The sequence below is a fragment of the Ahaetulla prasina genome, chromosome 1 (assembly GCF_028640845.1).
Source record: "Ahaetulla prasina isolate Xishuangbanna chromosome 1, ASM2864084v1, whole genome shotgun sequence".
NCBI lineage: Eukaryota > Metazoa > Chordata > Lepidosauria > Squamata > Colubridae > Ahaetulla > Ahaetulla prasina.
In genome coordinates this window covers 266,793,811-266,813,424 of record NC_080539.1, presented here as the reverse complement: position 1 = coordinate 266,813,424, position 19,614 = coordinate 266,793,811, and the positions used below count along the sequence as shown (strand labels likewise).

Genomic DNA, 19,614 nt, shown 5'->3' with positions numbered 1-19,614 from the left:
TTGGCTGACTCTTAGCACAAGCAGAGCCCGATTGGCTGAGTTGTGCACTTGATGCCCCAGAGCCCTTTCGTACTACAGTGCCACTCCGGGAACCGTTGCCCACCTTGATGCTCTGGGCTGAAACTGCTTCTAAGATGGTGTCAAGCTGTCCACGGGCAGTGGAGAGGTGCATAGCTTCACTTGGAACAGCCAGGAAGCAGGCGAAGGCTGTCCAGGGAAAGGCATGGAGAGGTTAGTCTGCCATGAGGGTCTCTCTGCCAGGCAAGGAATAGGAGAAACAAGCAAGCAAGCGAGATCTTTCTGCTGCTAGACACAGAGAAGAAAAGAGAACAGGAAAAAGATAAAAATAGCAATAGCACTTTGATTTATATACCACTTCACAGTGCTTTGCAGCCCTCTCTAAGCGGTTTACAGAGTCAGCATATTGCTCCCAACAATTTGGGTCCTCATTTTACCCACCTCAGATGGATCGAAGCAGGGGTGAAATGCTCCTGGTTCGGACCGGATTGCCTGATCTGGTAGCGATGGCGGGTGGTGGTTCGGAGAACCGATAGCAAAAATCCCTCCCCCCCCCATGCCCAGCTAAGCTGCACAATCATCAAAGATGTTTTGTTTTTTTTACTTTTAAAAGCATTTTTTCTTTGGCTGAAAAAATGCTTTTAAAAGTAAAAAAAAAAGCCTCTGATGATCGCGCGGCTCAGCTGGGATCGTCTGAACCTTTTAAAAGCATTTTTTCTCAACCTCTTCAGCCAAAGAGGCTGTAGAAAAAATGCTTTTAAAGGGTTCTGGTGATCAAGCAACTCAGCTTTTAAATGTTTTCAAAAGTAAAAAAAAAAAAAAAGTTCGCCACACCCACCCAGTGACACTACCCCCCACCAAGCCACACCTTCAGAACCGGTAGTAACAAATTTTACATTTCACCTCTGGATGGAAGGCTGAGTCAACCTTGGGCCGTTGAGAATCAAACTGCCAAACTACAAGCAGGCAGCAGAAGTAGCCTGCAGTACTGCATTTTCACCACTGCACTACCGCAGAAATACATCTCTAAGCAAGGAGAGAGAAAAGAAAGGGGAAAAAGCAACATTTGAACTATGCTAATTTGTTTCCTAAATTATGTCATTCCAGTCATGATCTTAAAAATAGTACCTATCAATCTAGTCACAAAACCAAATATTATCCAGGTTAATAAAAAATGCTAGGTGGGCGGAGAAACCTATAAGATTTCAATATGACGAGCCTCAGGTGAGCAAACTAGGCCTCTCTGCAGCCTTTGTATCAATTTGAGTTTGAGGCCTTGTCCTAGACCAGCAGCATCTAAAATCAGGTAGACGATCCACTCATTCACATGCCTCACTTTTCTTTCAGCTGGGCAAAAATTAGCCTTGCTATCATCTCGGTACTCTCAGCACTCAGGGACCCATAGCAGACTTCCTTTTTCCCTTCTTTCAGAATGAATTCTTCAGCGATAATTAGTTGTTTTAGGGTCTGCTGCAAAAGCAAGAGCAGTATCTTTCCCCCACACAAGCATGGTGAAAATTACAACCATTGGCCATTTGCCACAGTCTGCTAAAGGCACAAAACCAATGTTAAAAGCAATTCAGATGCTGAATCCCCAAACTGACTTTGACAGCAGTTTTCGCTATGCAGGTGAAACAGTTTTATATAACAATTTATAGTTATTTTAGCCCCCTGAAGAGCAAAGTACATTGAAGCCTCACCTTGGATTCCTGGAACTCTGTTCCACTCTTGGCTGGCTTCCAGGCTCCATTTTTTTTATATCGGTCATAAAGATATTAAACTTGTTTTGGCCTCCAGAGGTGGACACACACATTCTTAAGAGGCATTCATTCTTTATCAGATAAACTATCTGAAGTAGGATTGCACAATGCAGATCGAAACGTTTTTGTTCAGAAACCCCTCATTGTGTTTGGATGTAATAATCATGGTTTAACCATGATAGGAACAATCATAGACTTGCTCTCCAGATTTGTAACTTCTTCCTTCTTTTTCCATGCTCTGATAAGACAGAAGGCTTCTCCTGTTTTTGATAAACCCAACTGCTGTGTCATTCAAACCTGGAAAACTGTAACTAATCTAATCCAGAGGCCCCCAACCTTTTGGGCACCAAGGATCGGTTCCGTGGAGAGACGTTTTCCCTCAGACCGGAGGGGGATAGTTTTGCATGCTGCCTGCATCCCATGGATGGGGATTCACTTGTTTGGTGGTCCAGTTTCTGGCATGCCACAGACCGGTGCCAGTCCACAGACCAGGAGTTGGGGACCCCTGATCTAATCTATATGGCCAATGGTGACTAGCCAGTTTCAAAACCTAGCATTTAAAGCCAGCTTGCTTTTATCCACCAGAATTAAGATCAATCTCAAATGTACAATTCAGACAATATTCTAGCATGCCAGAACAAATAATGGGTTAGTGTTATATAATGTTATGTAGTATGGCTGCTTTTCAGAAGTTTTTGTAATTTGGCTTATGAGTCAAGAATGTTAAACAGGTAATTCTTAGGTTATGAAAGCAATTCAGAGTGGACTTGCCATGGCTAAACAACAAGAGCAATGTCATGTGACTGTGCTATGTACCATCGGTAGTTCCAGCAGTCTTGGTTGCTGTCTTTAAGCAAGGACCATTCAGATTGTTAAGTGAGGATCTCGTGTGATTACGACTTCCAACTTCCTATATGCTTCTCCATTGACTTGGCTTGTGGAAACCCAGCAGGAAATATCAGAAATTGCAATCATGTGACCATGAATCACTGCAACATCATAATCAGTGCCCAGATTGTGAACCAGCAGGGGAAGAAGGAAAGAACACGGCAACAGCTGAAACTCAAGGATTGGTCATAACTACGATTCATTCAGCACCATCATAAATTTGAACAGTTGCTGAACCAGTGGTTGTTAAACAAGGACCATCTGTAGCAATTGGTTAGGTAGGGCAGTTACATGTGCTGTTGTAATATGTCATCTCAGTGCTTTATTTTTAATATACTTTTTTTCCTGTTCTACCCCTAATTTATATCTTAGAATTCTTCATAAATCTGTTTGTGCCTCCCCTCCCCCAAATAATTCCTTGCAGAAACTGAAGTAGATACAAACTCAGTATTTTAATTACAAGGGTATGGACTGATATTTCTAGCTGCTGCTAAAAGGTTTTTATGCTTTCATGTAAACATAAGAGGAGGCGATCTAAATAAAGTAAAAGTGTTATTTTGCACAAATATTCAGTTATGTTTTGGTTTTTACAATAGAGTAACAAAATTCTAAAAGTAACATTCTGATAAAACTGTATAGCACAAATAAAAGTTAGTTAGTAAGGTGTTCCCCCCTCGCCTCTGTCCAAGCAATGGCTTAATTAGCCGGCACTATCAGCTCTGGCAGCAAACTAGCGAGCGTCTGCCAAGTGACTCTGTTATCTCCCTTGATGCCGATGAGTCACCCAGGAACAAACAGTACTTCAGCTCTAGTTAAGCAGTTGATTTGCCTGCTACGAAGAGGCATAGCAGCCCTTGCTGGTTTTATATCCTATGGGGTGTGGCTCCATGACTCAGCACTTCCTAGGCCTGCCCCACCCCTGCTTCTGTTGTTCCCACCTCTCCTGCCTACGAAACCTAGGGTCCAGCCAGGCCTGATTGCCATCAGCTGGATCTGGAGGTGTGGCCTGGGGGGGGGAAAGAGTCAGGGGACGGAGGCCTCGTTATCTCCTCCACCTGGCCTGCCTCTGGCTCCTGGAGCTGAGCCAGGGAAGCCGGTGCTTCCAAGGTAAGTCCTGATGGCCCTTCCCCCTCACTGTCCAAGTCACTTTCTGGCAGGGGGCCCGGCTTGGGGGGCGCAGACACAACATAAGGTATAGTAACTATATCATAGTGCATTTTCAAACAATATCGGTCGTTTTAATTCTAGGTGGGAAATCTTTTTCCTCCTGAGGAACCCAGTAAAACAACACAGGCTGTGTCTTACTATTCATGGAATCCATAATTCTGGCTGCTGCCTTCAAGGGCCTCTCATTCTATGGAACGGGAATACCAAACGCCACACCCACCAGGAGCACATAGAAATGCAAAGTGTATGATTCCAGGCCAAACAGTTGCTCCTTTACAGTATTCTAGTTTTCAAGAGAAAAAGCAGAGTTTCAGGGGAGCTCTGGTTAGCCCTTAAAAATTATCCTTTCACCCAAAAGGAAAAAAAAAAAAGCCTGAAGAGTTCCAGTATCACTAGCCATGGCCCGTGCAACCTCCAAGCCAGGAAATTTTGTTCACAACTGCATTATATCACTTTGGCTCACTCAATATCTTATAGAAATATTGTACTTCAGTCTGAATCTTTCAAGCTTGCTGCAGAACAGCTGCAAATGATTTGCCTAACCTAATGTATCTCAGATCTAAACATAGTTGGGTATATGTGATAGGGTTCCCAATGTCAGCCCTCTTGACTCTTTCTCTCTTTCTCTTCCCTTCCCCCCTCCTTTTTAAAACAAAAAACAAAAAACCCTAAAGTCATTGTTGACTCTTGGCAACTACTTCCTGCAGTTTGTTTGTTTTTTGCAAGATTTTATGGAAGTGGTTTGCCATTGCCTCCTTCCTAGGGCTGAGAGTGACTGACCCAAGATCATCCAGCTACTTTGTGTCTCCTGGTTTCTAACCTGATGCCTTAAGCATTGGACCAGACTGACTATCTTTGACCCTAACAAGCAAATACTGAGAACCACAAAGTATTGCTGAAGAAGATAAAGGCCTGTCTAGTCAGGCTTCCAGTTTTTTCGGTAGCCAATTAGATCTCATGTTTAAAAAGGGCATGGGTGTAATAACTTCCTCCATGCTATTTTATAAAAGTAGTATTGAATGCTATCGTTGATCCAAAAGGCAGAATATAGATATTATGTAATTTATTATTCTTTCACATAATCAGCATAATATAAGGAAGCTAATCCCATACTTAAGATATGCATTTGAAGGATTTTTTTTGTGTTTATTCAGTGAATTTTCCATGTATTTGTATTGGATTATTCTAAGTACTAAGTATGAGAAAATAAAATAATTTCCTCTGTGTAAATTATCTCCACCCATATATAATTCTACATGCCTCCATTTCACATCATTACATTTTTTCTAAAGTAAATAGGCTCAAATATTTTAACATTTCCACATACGGGAGCTGCTCAGCTTCTTGATAATACTAGTTTCTCCTTTCTGTGTTCTCTAGTTTTATATTGTCCCTTTTGAGATTTTTGCAATCAATACAGTCAGTCACAATATTTTAAAAATGATTACAAAACACATTTTAATAAGACATAATAGTATTGTCAGTTTTATTTATCTCCCTTTTCTAATGATCCTTTTCATGGAATTTACCTTTTTCACAGTTGCTTCAGACTATGTTGATTTTATTGACTTATCCATCACAGGATCTCTTTCTTGATCAGATCCCGCTGATGTACAAAAGAAATTAGTTTTTTTAAACATAGTGTGTAACGTTTAATATTTGTCAATTTAATACATATTCATCCAGTTGAGAGAAATTATGTTAGACTAAGCTTCCAGAGTCTTCAATTACTACCAAAATTTTTCCATTCTTGCCTAGTTTTTATGATAAGAAAGAAGCTGTCCATGAAGCATTGTGTGATAACATCGATACGCGTACAGTCTTGGAAGAGCTGCGATCATTGGTCAGTCAATGTAATTCCTACATTGGTGCAAAGAAGACTGCTCGACAGAAGCCAAATAGAATGTTGCTAGAAAATATAAGCATTTATCTTACCCACATATTCACGGTATGGGAATTTGAATAAAGCTTTCAAATTTGGCCATGTATTGTTTGTTAAGGATGTATGTTAGTGGTTTGTTTGTTTTTATGATTTGGATTAGAACTTTTACTTTGATTAGATTTGATTAGATTTGTTGTAATTTAGAATACAATTGGAAATTACATGAAATGAAATATGAGTTTTGGGGTTTGAATGACTAAAAAAGTCTGCTTTCTAAAAATTAAGAAATGCCTTAAGGTTAATTAGTACTGCTTGCTTATTTGCTTACTTACTTACTTACCAAATATTTTATGGTGCTGTAACCAAAAACTGACTCAGTCTATACTTTATTAAATCAGTAATAAGGTTAAATACATAAGTAATTATTGTATTAACATTGACAATCATCAGGCAATACTATTTCAGGAGCAATTAAAATTTGCATTATGCCCGAAGGTGCTACAGAACACAGCCTTTTTCCCCAGCAGGAACTTCTAGAGAAAGGATATCCAGTTCTCTGCAAGAGCTTTTCGTGGAAAATGTCTATAGCGAAGAGAAGAAATAGATAAAGATAATGCCATCTCACTCTACCAAATAGTTGATATTTATATCACATATTTATAAATATTTATATTACAGGAATTTATATTATTGTTCCACTGTATGTGTGGAATATGAAATCAGGCATGCTAACTCAAATTGTATTCACATTATTTTTGATTGAAATGTTTAACACTTAAACGCTACCTGCTAGTAAGTGTGAATCTATATGTTCAGGTTTGTACACATTTCCTTTACATAGGTCTTTGGTGCAATAGAAAGCGAGGAGGGAATTGGTTTCCCAGTTGGAAGAAATGGTCATGCATTAAATGTAAGTGGAAAGCATATTTTACTGATCTTGTAGCTATTTATGGTTTTTAAAGATTAGACATTAGACATTGAAGAAAACTTTTTTAAGAAACATAGTGGTGGTGGTAATAATAGTTGGAGTAATACTGTATTTTTATTTTCCCTTTTATTTGATTTTGTTTTGTTACACACACACATACAAAGGACAGGAAGTTCTTCCTGCCATTTAACAGGAAATAGCAACCAATGTTCACAGAATTTTTAAAAGAAAGGAATATGAAAGACATAATTGATAGAAGAGAATGTTTTCTAACTTGTTTAGGAAGATGATGTATTCTATTTAAGACGGAGCACTTTGTTAAAGCCACAATGTTTTTTACTAGTTACACTTCATTCAACATTTTAGGTAACTGCTAAACAACCCATGGCCCATTGGCTCATTGTTTTAGGGAAGTTTCCTTACCAGATTCCTCAATGCCTTCAACAATGGCAGAAATTCTAACATACTGTCTTAACTGAAGAAGTTGGGATACTTTCAGAGATTTCTGCCTTGAGAATAGCACAGTCATATAGCACAGTCAAACATTAGGAGTTGATGACAGGAAATATTTTATAACACTTTGTATCATGCCATAAAATGTTTTATAAAATTTGCTAAATTTTAATTTTATGGAAATTATGGATTCTGGATTTTGGATGCATTCTGTAAACCCATTTGTGGTACCTTGTTTCACAATTGTCCTACAGTGCACCATTTCTCCCAGTTAATTTGATTACAGTATATGAATTAACCTTAAAAAAAGGCAATGTGTGCAGAAAATGGCATTAAATCTAGCAACAGAAAAGAATCAAATTGTACAAATTGAAATTCCTGAGTATGTGCTACAATAAGACCAATGTAAACCTATTGTAGCCTGGATATAATCATCACAGAAGAAATTAGTGAAAACCAAAATGATATTTGTCAATTCATGGCAGTATGACTATCTTTTGTTCATCAATGTAACATCCGACTGATACTGGTATTGTGAACAGTGGGGTCCTAAGAAAGCTGCTTTTGTTCATGTAACAGCCTTGTTCAAATAAACAATTTTATTCCAAGTATTTACAGACATAAGAGACCTGCATTAATCAATCACAGGATATTGGATGTTATCAATAGATAAGATCCATTGGGGAACAGTGGATTTCTTTTTTTTTTGACCATGCTCTGTCACATATATTTTGTTTTTCTAAAACAAAGAATGCAATATTTAAAAGGGATCCAGTCTTCTGTCATGCCTGAGTGCCTTGCATTATGTTGTCTGTCTATGCAACAGGTAGTCCTTGACCTACGGTACTATTCATTTAGTGACCATTTATTTTATTAATTTTTGAACTTACAACGGCACTAAAAAGTTACTTGTGACCATTTTCCAAAATTGTGACCATTGCAGCATTCCTGTGGTCATGTGATCAAAATTCAGATGCTTGGCAACTGGTTCATATTTATGACGGTTGCAGTGTCCTGTGGTCATGTGATCACCTTTTGCTCCCTTCTGACAAAGTCAATGGGGGAACCAGATTCACTTAACAGTCTTGTTACTAACATAACGACTGCAGTGATTCACTTAACAACGGTGGCAAAAGAAGTCGTAAAATGAGGCAAAACTCACTGTCCTGCTTAGAAACAGAAATTTTGGTCTCAGTTGTGGTCGTTAAGTCGAGGACTACCTGTATAAAACTCAGGTATGATAAGAACTCCTTTGCTTCAGTCATTCACCTCATTCAGATAATGGTTTTACAGATCCATCTAGTTTGGAAGAAATTGGGTAAAAGTAGTTTAGGAAAGATATGGTATTTAAAGTGCCCTTTTTTTTATGCTGCAGCTTGAATCTACAGTAATGCCCTATCTTCATGTTTTATCTGAGTTCAGAGAAGGGGTGAGGCAAATTGCCAGGGAAAAAAAAGGTGAGATTTTTCTGGTTATAAATAGACATCTATACAAATTGTATGCCACTCTTACAAAAGGGAATCCTTTCTTTGTTTCCGCATACAGCCAACAATTCAGTCCCTTGTGCAAAATGTGCAAATAGACAAGAGCCCTTTCAGTCACAAGGTGGACATGTTTTCGAAGTGACACTCTGCATTTACATCCAGGCTTACTTATTTCAGCTTGCTATTAGAAATAACACTCCATTTTTATTGCACAGTGGTGCATTTACTGATGACTGCATAAAATTTTATTATTTTAAAGCATGAAGGAAAAAAAGGAACCGTGTTTCCTCACTCCCTGGCTGTACTTCTTTGGGTTGCCCGGATTCTGCACAAAGCATATTTTTATGGCTGAGACACAATATCAAGGCAAAGAATCTTTACTTACATGACATAATATGATTCCTTTCCTTCTCCTGCTTCTAGGCATTGTAGACTTAATAATTTACATGTGGAAATCTCATTTTGAGATCATTAGTGTTGTAGCAAAGATTCATGCACTGCTGATCTCTTTGTTTTTAGTCCAGAAGAGTTTAAGTAGGATATTATGTAAATAAAACATTTTTATTCATTGAACAAAAACAGCAGAAACTGGGAACTTCGAGAGTATAGTGGCTGTTCTTAGCAAAGACTTGATTTGGTTTTTGAATGTTTAGTTGATAACTAAGATAAAAGAAAATGCCTCAAAAAAATTATAGGATTAGAACATTGAGAAGCATTTAAAGGAAAAAACAACTCTTGTTGCAAAATATCAGTGTGATATGGTTTGGAGATAAGGAACTTCAATTCACCTATTGGGTCCTGAATTCTTTGCTTCTGCGGACAAAAGCAGTTCCAATTATGTATTTTTAAAACAGCATAAAATGGTTTCTTCTGCTTTATTTGGTGCAATTTTAAACATATTTTCTAGTTAAGAATTGAGAGAATTTAAGTGGAAGGAAATCTACTTAAGATTGCAATTTTAGTCAATTTCACTGGAATAATGAAAGTTTATTTATGCAGGGGGTTAAGTTGTATAATTTTAGGGATGTTCCCAAATTCATTCAATTCTGGCTCTTGAAATGCAGGATTAAGTATGATTCTTGGCTGAGATATGAAAAAATTGCTGCCAATGAGAAAATGCAGAGAACTAAAAAAAAAACCCAAACTAATATATATGAAGCATCTCCTGTAAAGTTTCAGTCATTCCATTTCTCAGATTGCATAGCATACATTGTTTCCTCAAGTGCTTATTCCTTTAAAACAAACACAGAAAAATTTAGCAAGATCGTATCATGAAGAAAACCCACTGAAACGTTAAGAAAAGGTCTTTACTTTAATGTACGTCCAGCTGACCATAGAAAATATTTTACTTAAATTTCAACATTTTGTTCTTGTAGTGTTTGAAGTTCTTCAGCTTTGCGATTCACTTCGAGATGATATCCTTCCAGAGCATGGAGTTCGGTTTGAAGATCATGAAGGTAAAGAACTGCCTGGCCTTTGTCTTGGCTTCTCTTTTTAGTTGCTAATACAAAACACTACAGTAGCAATCTAATTTGATTCCTGAGAGTTTATATGGATGATAGTCTGTATAGGCTGTAGTAATGACATATTTAAGCATTTAAAAGATCTTTTTTTATTTTCTCCTAGGACTTCCAACTGTGGTCAAGCTTGTAGACAGAGACACTTTGTTAAAAGAAAGAGAAGAAAAGGAAAAGGTTCTACATTTTATTCTTTGAATTATTTTTATATACATTTAATTTAATTTAGAATAATCCATCATTTATGCATAAGCTTGCAACAGAAATGTAGTCAGATGTCTCTATACTTGTTTATCTACGAGTACAAATTTTTCTAGGGATTTGGGGGCTAATCCATACATGCTATTTGCTAGAGCAAGAAGATGCCCCCTTAATCTACTTATGACATCATGAGGACTATGCCCTCATAATTTCATCCCCATTTCATTCCTCGTGTGCTGCTACTATAATTGAGCTCATCTATCTTATCCTCTTCTTTTTCCTTCCACCATTCCCAGCATTATAGACTTCTCCAGAAAGCTACGTCCATGTGATATTCTCACCAAGTGTCCAATTCCAATCCATTTTAATTCATTGATCTCTAAAATGACAATGTGCAGTCAACTAATTTAATTTTTTATTGTGTTGAGTTTTCTCATGTTCATACTTCTTCCAGTTCATGTTCTCCTGCAATTCAATCTTTGCCACTTCAAATTTGCTTTTCCTTCATGACAAGACATAACACCATTGGTACTCCAAAAGATTGTCAACATTTCCTCTGCCATATATTGTCATCTTACTTGAGGGGCCTACAAGTATATTATCAGTCACTTTTTCTTGGAAAAACATAGGACTGGTTTACCACTGCCTTATTCCATGTGAGATTATGTTTTTGCTGTTATTAGAGTGATCATTCACTTCCAGCATCTTCCTGTATCATCGTTACCCCAGTACAGCTGTTCGTTTTGATTGAGCAGGTAGACTGTTCTTCATGAATATACCCTCTGCTGCAATGATGCAGAATAATCAGACTTGAAGGATGGGGAATATATGTATACAGTGCAGTGATTTTAATACCTTTTTTAAAATAGTAATCATTCTTTATTATGATTTCACCTAGATCGAAGAAGAAAAAAAGAAGAAAAAACAAGAAGCAGCTAAGAAGAAACAAGAACAAGAGGTAAATAACCTATATCATGAACTGAATGGTAGGCAGTGATATCAGTCACTACAAATTTTGAAGATAATTTTGTTTTCAGTGTTCAAGTCATTCTACAGTGTAAAGACTTTTGTGCTTTCACATAGCATGCTTGTGATATTAATGTGAACATCTATTTCTATCTGAAGATTTTGAAGTGTTGATCAAAGTTTATTTTTAGCCGAAGGTTGGGCATGTTTATCACAATGTAAGCAACAAAAAATGTGGCAATGGTACAGGTACTCCTATTTATCCCCACAATTAGGACCAGAACTTTCATTGCTAAGTGATGCAGATGTTAAGTGATGCACACCTAATTTTATGACCTTTTTTGCCTCAGTCATTAAGCAAATCACCACAGTTGTTAATCAGATCACATAGTTGTTAAGTAAATCTGTTTTCCCCATTGGTTTTGCTTGTCGGAAGCCCATAGGAAGGGTGCAAATGGTGATCATGTGACCCCAGGACACTGCAAGTGTCATTAAAATACATACTGTGCCAAGGACTAAATTTTGAACATGTGACCACAGGGACAGTGGCAGTCGTAAATGTGAGGACTAGTAATATGTTAGTTTTTTCAATACCATTGTAACCTTGAACAGTCTTTAGAATGTTATAATTCAAGGACTGTTATATTATTAATTTATTTCTGAATTAAAATATTTTAATTATAATATCTGTAAAATATCTTTATTTTACAGGCAGCAAAACTTGCGAAAATGAAAGTTCCACCTGGAGAGATGTTTAAATCTGAGCACGACAAGTATTCCAAATTTGATGAAAATGTAAGAATACTGTAACTTTTTTTTAAAAAAACCCACAAACACTTGATTCAGAATTCAGGAATGAGGGAAAAACCTGGTAAAATGCTGTAATAAGAATGATATAATAATCCTTGCAATTATTTCAAATGTTTAAAGTGCTTAACAAATGTAATTAGTTATAAACCTTATAATGCAGCAATTTTGTAAGATAACAGCGCCAATATTATCCACCATATGTCAAGAGTGACCAAAAGTGGCTTGTTCAAGGCCATCCCCATGATCATTTCATTCATATAAGTATTTGAAACTGAACCTGTTCACTCATTTACATTGAATTAATATTTTCTAGGGGCTTCCAACCCATGATATGGAAGGAAAAGAACTCAGCAAAGGACAGATGAAGAAATTAAAGAAACTGTATGAAGCACAAGAAAAACTGTATAAGGAATTTCTTCTAATGAATCAAAATGGAGTTGCAAACTGAAAATAAAATTTGGACAGTATTTTTCCTAAAGAAATGCAAAAGTTGGGTAACATCAGTGGAAGTAACAAGTTGTTTCTGCACATACTGTGCTGACATATATAATCTAGTTGCAGATAAATAAAACTTTTGTTACAATAATAAAATCCATGTAATGTTTATGCAATACAATCAAGAATAACTAAGAACCAACAAAAACCTAATTTAGTTTTAATCTGAAAATTCACTTATTTCTAAACTAATTTGTGAATTAGAACACACTCAGAAGGAGAAATGTCTACAAAAAGATTTATCTTTAGGAAAACATGAACAAAATATGTTCTAGATAAACTGCATTATATTAGGAAACATACTGAAAACATTACATTATTAAACTGTGCAGGACTTTTCAAGTAGGCTTGTTTTGTAAAGGAAAACAAAAATGGCTGGTATTAATTTAAATCAAAATGAGAAAAATGAGAAAATGAGTCAATGTATAAAACAAATTCATCTTTCCCTAGAATGAAATAATTATTTCTCTAATGAATGACGTGATCAGTTGAATATTATTGTTAAGTGCAAATCTAATTTCACGTATATTTTTTCAGAAATAGGTACCAGTTTATTTTCTGTAACTCACTCCAAGACTGTAACAATTTGCATGTCTTTTTGCAGATTAATGGATTAATAAAATAGAATAAAGTAGAAACCAAGAGTGCTAAAGAACAAGTTGCAAGGAATTGAAACATTATTGCAAAAACTGTTCTTAAAACATACACTCAGAAGCATAGATCCATTTTTTTGCTGTAATTATAGCATTTGTACATAATTTTCAGATTGTTGTTATAACCAACCCAGAATACATTCCCACCAGTGGTGGGTTGCTCCCGGTTCGGTCTGGTTCTATAGAACCGGTAGTAAAACCAGCGGGAGGCTCTGCCCACCCGCCACAACGTCGTCATGGGCAATGTGTGTATGCTCAGAGGTGTGAGTGAAGCGAGCGAGCGCAGTCCTGTTGCAAACGGTAGTAAAGGTAAGTAGAACCTACCCCTGATTCACACCCAACTCTACCAAGTGTTAAGGTTGTTTTGGTCCTATTGAAATTACTTTATAACTCAATAAAATTTCACAAGTCATTCTGATTTTTACAAACTAAAGTCAACATTTCAACAAAATCAACATTTATTCTTGAAAAGTTCCACCTGATTTGCTGCCTGCCCATTAGGACTCTTCTAGTACAATAGTAAATTAGGGGAATTTAAATACTTTGCAATAATAAAAAAATGTGCAGAAAATGGCATTTTCACCTTGTGCGCCAATTGTTCACAGTCATTCATGCTTAGTCACTTCCCATTTGGATTACTGCAATGTGCTTTATATGGGGCTGCCCTTGAAGACCCCTCAGAAGCTACAAATCATCCAGAACACAGCCAGGTCAGATAAAGTAGGCACACTTCAGATTCCTCCCTGAAACCTTGCCACCTATTGGGACAGCGGAAACATTCCTTTTCAATTATTGCCCATACCTTATGGAATGCTATGCCCCCTGATGATTCACCAGGCCCCGCTCTTTTAGTCTTTCAGAAGGCCATCAAGACCTGGCTTTTTATCCAGGCAATGAAAATATTTAGAGTTGGATATGAAGCATTTCAAGAGGATGATTGACTTGCCAATTTTGTTTTGATTTTATGGTTTCAGATTTTATTTTATAGTTCTTGGTTTTGTTGTTGTGAGTTACCCAGAGTTGTGTTTTAAACATGTAAATCTTTTAACTAAGAAAAATGGCCGATAGCTTATTGCTGTGTTTAATACATCATAGCAAATCTATAAACTTAGTCTTTGTGATAAAAGGGCCTGATATTTCTTCAGAGGAGGATATACTGTTTCCAGGGAAACCCAATGTATAGTATAATGAAAAGCAAAAGAACAAATGAAAGGAATTAAATTATCTTCAAATGTATAAACTTCACCTCTAACCTGAAAATGGATCATATTGCACAGAATCATATCTTACAGCAGATTATTTTAGACATCTCTCCAGCAACTGTTTTCAGAGAAACAATAATCTCCAAGTAGATTTTGAGGAATTCTATTGTGTCATTACATATTGCAAAATTTTGATACAGAATCTAAATGTGAAAATGTAAAATGCTTAAACTTTGATTTGAATATGTGAAAAGTCACCCAAACAGCTTACAATAACCTACAATTTCCATACTTACGAAAATAGTTCCATGTAGTAAAAGAACAGTAGTTCAGTAGGTATATGTATTCAGCTGTGCTCAGTAGGTTCAGCTCTACTGCTTGTTCCTAAATAACTAACAACCCAGTGTTTTCTGCTGACATTTATGTTCTGCATTGCAAGCCTCTGAACATGTCAACCTCAGTTCACCTTTCCCCTCTAGGGACTCATAAATGCCATCTCCTTTATTTAATGGGGCAATGTTTATTGTTTGTTCAGATGGTATGAAAACCTACATTGCCTTCAGAGATGATCAGTCAAAACAATGTGTATATTAGTAAATACAGGTGTTCTAAAAAACAAGATATTTTTATTTATTTTCCATAACAGATATTCCACAAGGCTGAGTCTCTTGGCAGCTTCTAATATATTGCAATGCGAATGAAGTATCACATTAATTTTTGGCGACAAAGACTTCAGCCTTTGCTGCCAAAAAATATGATACTTCATTCACATTATATCATCTCTAATCCTTAGCTATTGCTCTTCAAAACATACTAGAAAGAAAAAACCTAAATATAAATACAAATGCATTAATATTCTCATGAGCAAAAAAATACCCTATAATACTCAATATTATCTTATTTTAGTTGTAGTAAATTTGCTATAAGCATGCTATATAATTTTGAAATTCTTATCTTTGGGGTGGGAAAAATAACTATATTAATTCAGACATTAGATGTGATTTAAAGCTTAATATGTTGTCTTATTTTTAAAATACCGTTGATTTTGAGACCATTGATGCAGTAAGTTTTAAAAAATGTAGCCAGCTAGAATATGCCAAGCCACTGTCATTCCAGACCAGGGGTATCTAACTGGCAGCCCGTGGGCTGGATGCATCACACGCAAGCCACACCCACCCCAGCTCCATGAGGGAAAAAACGTCACAATACATAATTGGCTCTCAGTGATAACTCTGATAAACACTACATTCAAGTGGACCATTTTTGAGATTGTGTCTTCTTTTCATGGCTGGGCTTACACAATATTTTGAACCTAAGTTAATATTGGATAGATTTGCAAAACTAGGCTAAACTGCATTAACTAGTTGGTCATTCAATGTCTGATGCATATGTAGCCTGTGTTTCAGGTTCCTAAATCCAAAAAAGTGCAAGAAACATTCCTGGGCTTCTGGCTCTTTCAAATAGAGTTGCAAATTAGATATCAGGTTAGCAGCCTAGAGTATTTAATGGCAAAACCCTAGTTGGACTTTTTATGCCAAAATGCCTAAGCTGAATTCTCCCCACATATAATAATCTATGTCAGAAGAAACCTTCAGCCATGCTATCTCTAAGCTTTTACTGATTCTTCTTTCTGTATAAATTGGTCTGGCCAAGCAACATTGTATGCTGCTTTAAATTGACCAATATTTTCAGGCCAATGAAAATAGAACTATTTATTGCGTCCAATTTTGGCTTGATAGTTTATATATGTCTACATAAAAGTAATCAATTGGCCATCAGAGTACCATGTTCATGAGCATGCCTTTAGTGTCAGGCAACGTAAAATGTTGCTGTTAAAATTTTGAGAAATAAATTGCCTGAAACATGATGTTCTGAAAAATAATTTATGCAGAGTCCAAGGAACTCCTTAATGGAATGTTTGGAGCAAAAAAATAAAATAAAGTATTTCAGTTGATTCAGTATTTGTCTACTTGGCTGAATCAGGAGGAAATAATCTTTGCTGAGGTCCCTATAACCATAACCTTAGAATATGGTAGCGAATAAATTCTTGTCATAAATTCCATTCTTGAATAAACACTTCTATGGTTTTCCCGTAACAATGAAGGTCATCAGTATCTTTCCTATAGAAAGTACCTTCATTAATGAAATGGTCTGTACCCATTAAAACTGGATGATCTCCTAGAATACTGTCTACTTTGAAATGCAGTTAAATACCACATCTAAGGCAAGCATTTTCAATTATCAGTAGTTGTTCAATTTAAATACTTTTTCATTTTTTAAAATACTGTGAAATTGTTTCTGCTTTGAGACCCTTGGGAACCTCTTTTAAGGGGAAAGGGGCCTCCAGTTCAATAAATTAATGCATAAATGTTTCTAAGGCAGGGCTATCAAACTCGCAGGCCGCAGGCTGGATTCGTCATATGCTGGCCATGCCCACGCCCAGTTTAGCGAAGGGGGAAAAGTTGTGATATGACACATGATGATGCACAATTTTTTACTACTGGTTCTGTGGGCGTGGCAGGAGGATATTGTAAAATCTCCATTCGCACCCCACTCCAGGGGAAGGATATGTAAAATCTCCATTCCCTCCCCACTCCAGGGAAGGTTACTGAAAAATCCCCATTTCCTCCCAATCAGCTAGGACTTGGGAGGCAAAGACTAGAAGAGGGTGAGGATAGTCAGAGGTGATATTTACCGGTTCTCCGAACTACTCAAAATTTCCGCTACCGGTTCTCCAGAACTGGTCAGAACCTGCTGAATACCACCTCTGTTCCCTATGTTTTGATAGCATAGATAAGTAATCTACCATTAGTGTTGAACATTTTTGAAGAATTAGTATGCAGCAGCCCTGTAAGAGGAAATGAGGCAGATCCTTTATAGAGAATGGAGCTAGTTGAGAAATCAACATGTGAAGACAGGAAGGCATTATAAAAATGAAAGGGGAAAAAGTTCTGAATAGTGAACTAAATTTATCCACTATTCAATAACACTAAGGAAGTATTTCCTGTGCATTGGGGATCACTTTGGAATTTTGTTTTTAATGCAAAATCGGATTTCCCTCTCATGTCTTCCTCATGTCTCTTTAGAATAGACTCTTTTTAAATCTTCTGCTTGCAACATATATGGATATGGTTATAACTTTTATTCTCCAGTCAGCACCTGCTTTGTGACATCAGCAGCCATAGTATTGTTCATTTCTGACTATGTCACAGAGTTGCTTGCCTTATGAAGAAGCAAGCCAGCACATCTCAAGCAACTAGGAAAGGATACATGATTGCCCTGTTTCATGAATACAAAACAACAATGCATGTGGACTATACAGGTGAGCAAAAACAATTTGGAGGATATTTTACTTTTAAAAATGTGTGTACTTCCTAAACTCTGGTTTGTAGGCTGGTAAAACAGGGATTGAACACATTAAATACTAGGGATACTTTTGCATTGTTGAGGGGTTTTTGTTTTTACTTTAGGCAAAAGACACGGTGGCTCAGGGGCTAGGACGTTGAGCTTGTCAATCGAAAGGTCAGCAGCTCAGCGGTTCGAATCCCCAGTGCTGCTGTGTAACGGGGTGAGCTCCCGTTACTAGTCCCAGCTTCTGCCAACCTAGCAGTTTTGAAAGCACGTAAAAATGCAAGTAGAAAAAATAGGGACCACCTTTGGTGGGAAGGTAACAGTGTTCCGTGTGCCTTTGGCATTGAGTCATGCCAGCCACATGACCACGGAGACGTCTTTGGACAGTGCTGGCTCTTCGGCTTTGATGAGCACCGCCCCCTAGAGTCGGCAATGACTAGCACCTATGTGCGAGGGAACCTTTACCTTTACCTTTAGACAGGAACCTATGGAGGCAAAATAGGAGATTGGTTTTCTCTTTTTTTCCACAGCATGCGCAAAAATGCTGCACCTACTGCTGTGTAAACTGGGAGTTCTAGTCATGTTTATCATTCTTTGTCCAACTTCCTATTCTATAGCAGAGAAAAGCAAGAAATTTGTTTCTGAGGAAAAAAATATGATACCTCAGGAGTGGGCTTGCCATTACTTCCTTCTTGGGGCTGCGAAAGAATGACTAGCCCAAGGTCACATACACAGCTGCTGATTTTGTGCCTAAGGCAGGACTAAAACTCAGGACCTCCTCGCAGGTTTCTAGCCTGACACCTTAATTACTACACCAAACTGACCTGTCCTGAGAGTGTTTACCTCAGAGTTAACGCATGCAGAGTTGCAGCTTAGACCTTATTTGGGAAAGAAGGCCATTCTTTTCCTAAACAAAAACAGCACAATACCACGTCAGAAATCTAAAGTGACAGCTTCAGCTTCATTTATGGAATAATAATTGGTGATAAGAATTCCCGCACATTTCCCTTCATCCAGGAAAAAGAATACAGCAATCCCCTTTCCGTCTTTCATTTATGCAAACGCTTGGCCACTCAAACCTGTTTTAACGGAATTACTTTTCCCTTGCTGGAACGGAAACGTATTTTATCGTCTGTGATGTTTCTACAAAATAGACTTTGCCAGCTTGGCACCTCCCTTATAACCACCATCTTCAGCCAACCCGCCTAGATTTGGAGAGTGTCAAGACTGGTGACTTGGCTTTTATTTTGTTTGGTAGCACTCTGAAGGGAAAGGCGGGACCTCTGCCACGGCAGCTATAAACCCTAGCATATAAACAAGGTTTCTGCTTCCCAATAACAGGCGTTTCCACTGGGTCCTTTGGAAGAGACCGGGAGCAGTTGTCCCTCCCCTCAGACACGGTGCTTGACGTTATCTATTTAACACTCCTGTAGTGGTGGGATGCTTCTGGCTAACTTTTGAGATGCGGGATGCTCATCACAAATAAAAGCCCAAAACAAAAGTTCTCGGCTGAGTTTCAGAGCGACAAAACCTCGCTTTCCCAAAGACGCGGCTCACGCCCGGATGCTTTGAAAAAGACGCTGTACCTTTAACTAAGTACCGCGCGGGTTGCGCGCGCGCTTCCCTCTCCCGCCTGAGCGACCGCTCTCTCGCGCTTTTGCGCGAGCCCATGTTACCCCGCTAGCCTCTCCGCTTCTTCCTCCCTCCTCCCTCCCTCGCCTCCCTCCCACTTTCCCGACGCAGCAATTGGCTAATCCGCTGTCTGCCGGAAAGTCAACATGTCCCGCGTGTGGAGCGGCGACCGCTGCTAACCTTGCACCAATCGAGGTGGCTTTTACT

General features: G+C 37.8%; 1 protein-coding gene across 6 annotated transcripts in view; it reads left to right on the top strand.

Moving 5' to 3' along the window:
• CARS1 (cysteinyl-tRNA synthetase 1) overlaps window positions 1-12,665 on the top strand; it is a 46,785-nt gene extending 34,120 nt beyond the window's left edge. For 5 of the 6 annotated variants that reach the window (XM_058158125.1, XM_058158115.1, XM_058158105.1 and 2 more), the window contains 8 exons: window positions 5,592-5,781; window positions 6,557-6,625; window positions 8,472-8,553; window positions 9,957-10,037; window positions 10,207-10,274; window positions 11,197-11,256; window positions 11,976-12,059; window positions 12,388-12,665. In XM_058158125.1, the coding sequence (XP_058014108.1) occupies window positions 5,592-5,781; window positions 6,557-6,625; window positions 8,472-8,553; window positions 9,957-10,037; window positions 10,207-10,274; window positions 11,197-11,256; window positions 11,976-12,059; window positions 12,388-12,522 (769 nt within the window). In that variant the 3' untranslated portion in view covers window positions 12,523-12,665. Of the gene's footprint in view, window positions 1-5,591; window positions 5,782-6,556; window positions 6,626-8,471; window positions 8,554-9,954; window positions 10,038-10,206; window positions 10,275-11,196; window positions 11,257-11,975; window positions 12,060-12,387 lie in introns of those variants that run through there. The other variant, XR_009152180.1, reaches the window with a different exon arrangement.
• Window positions 12,666-19,614: the final 6,949 nt, after the last annotated feature.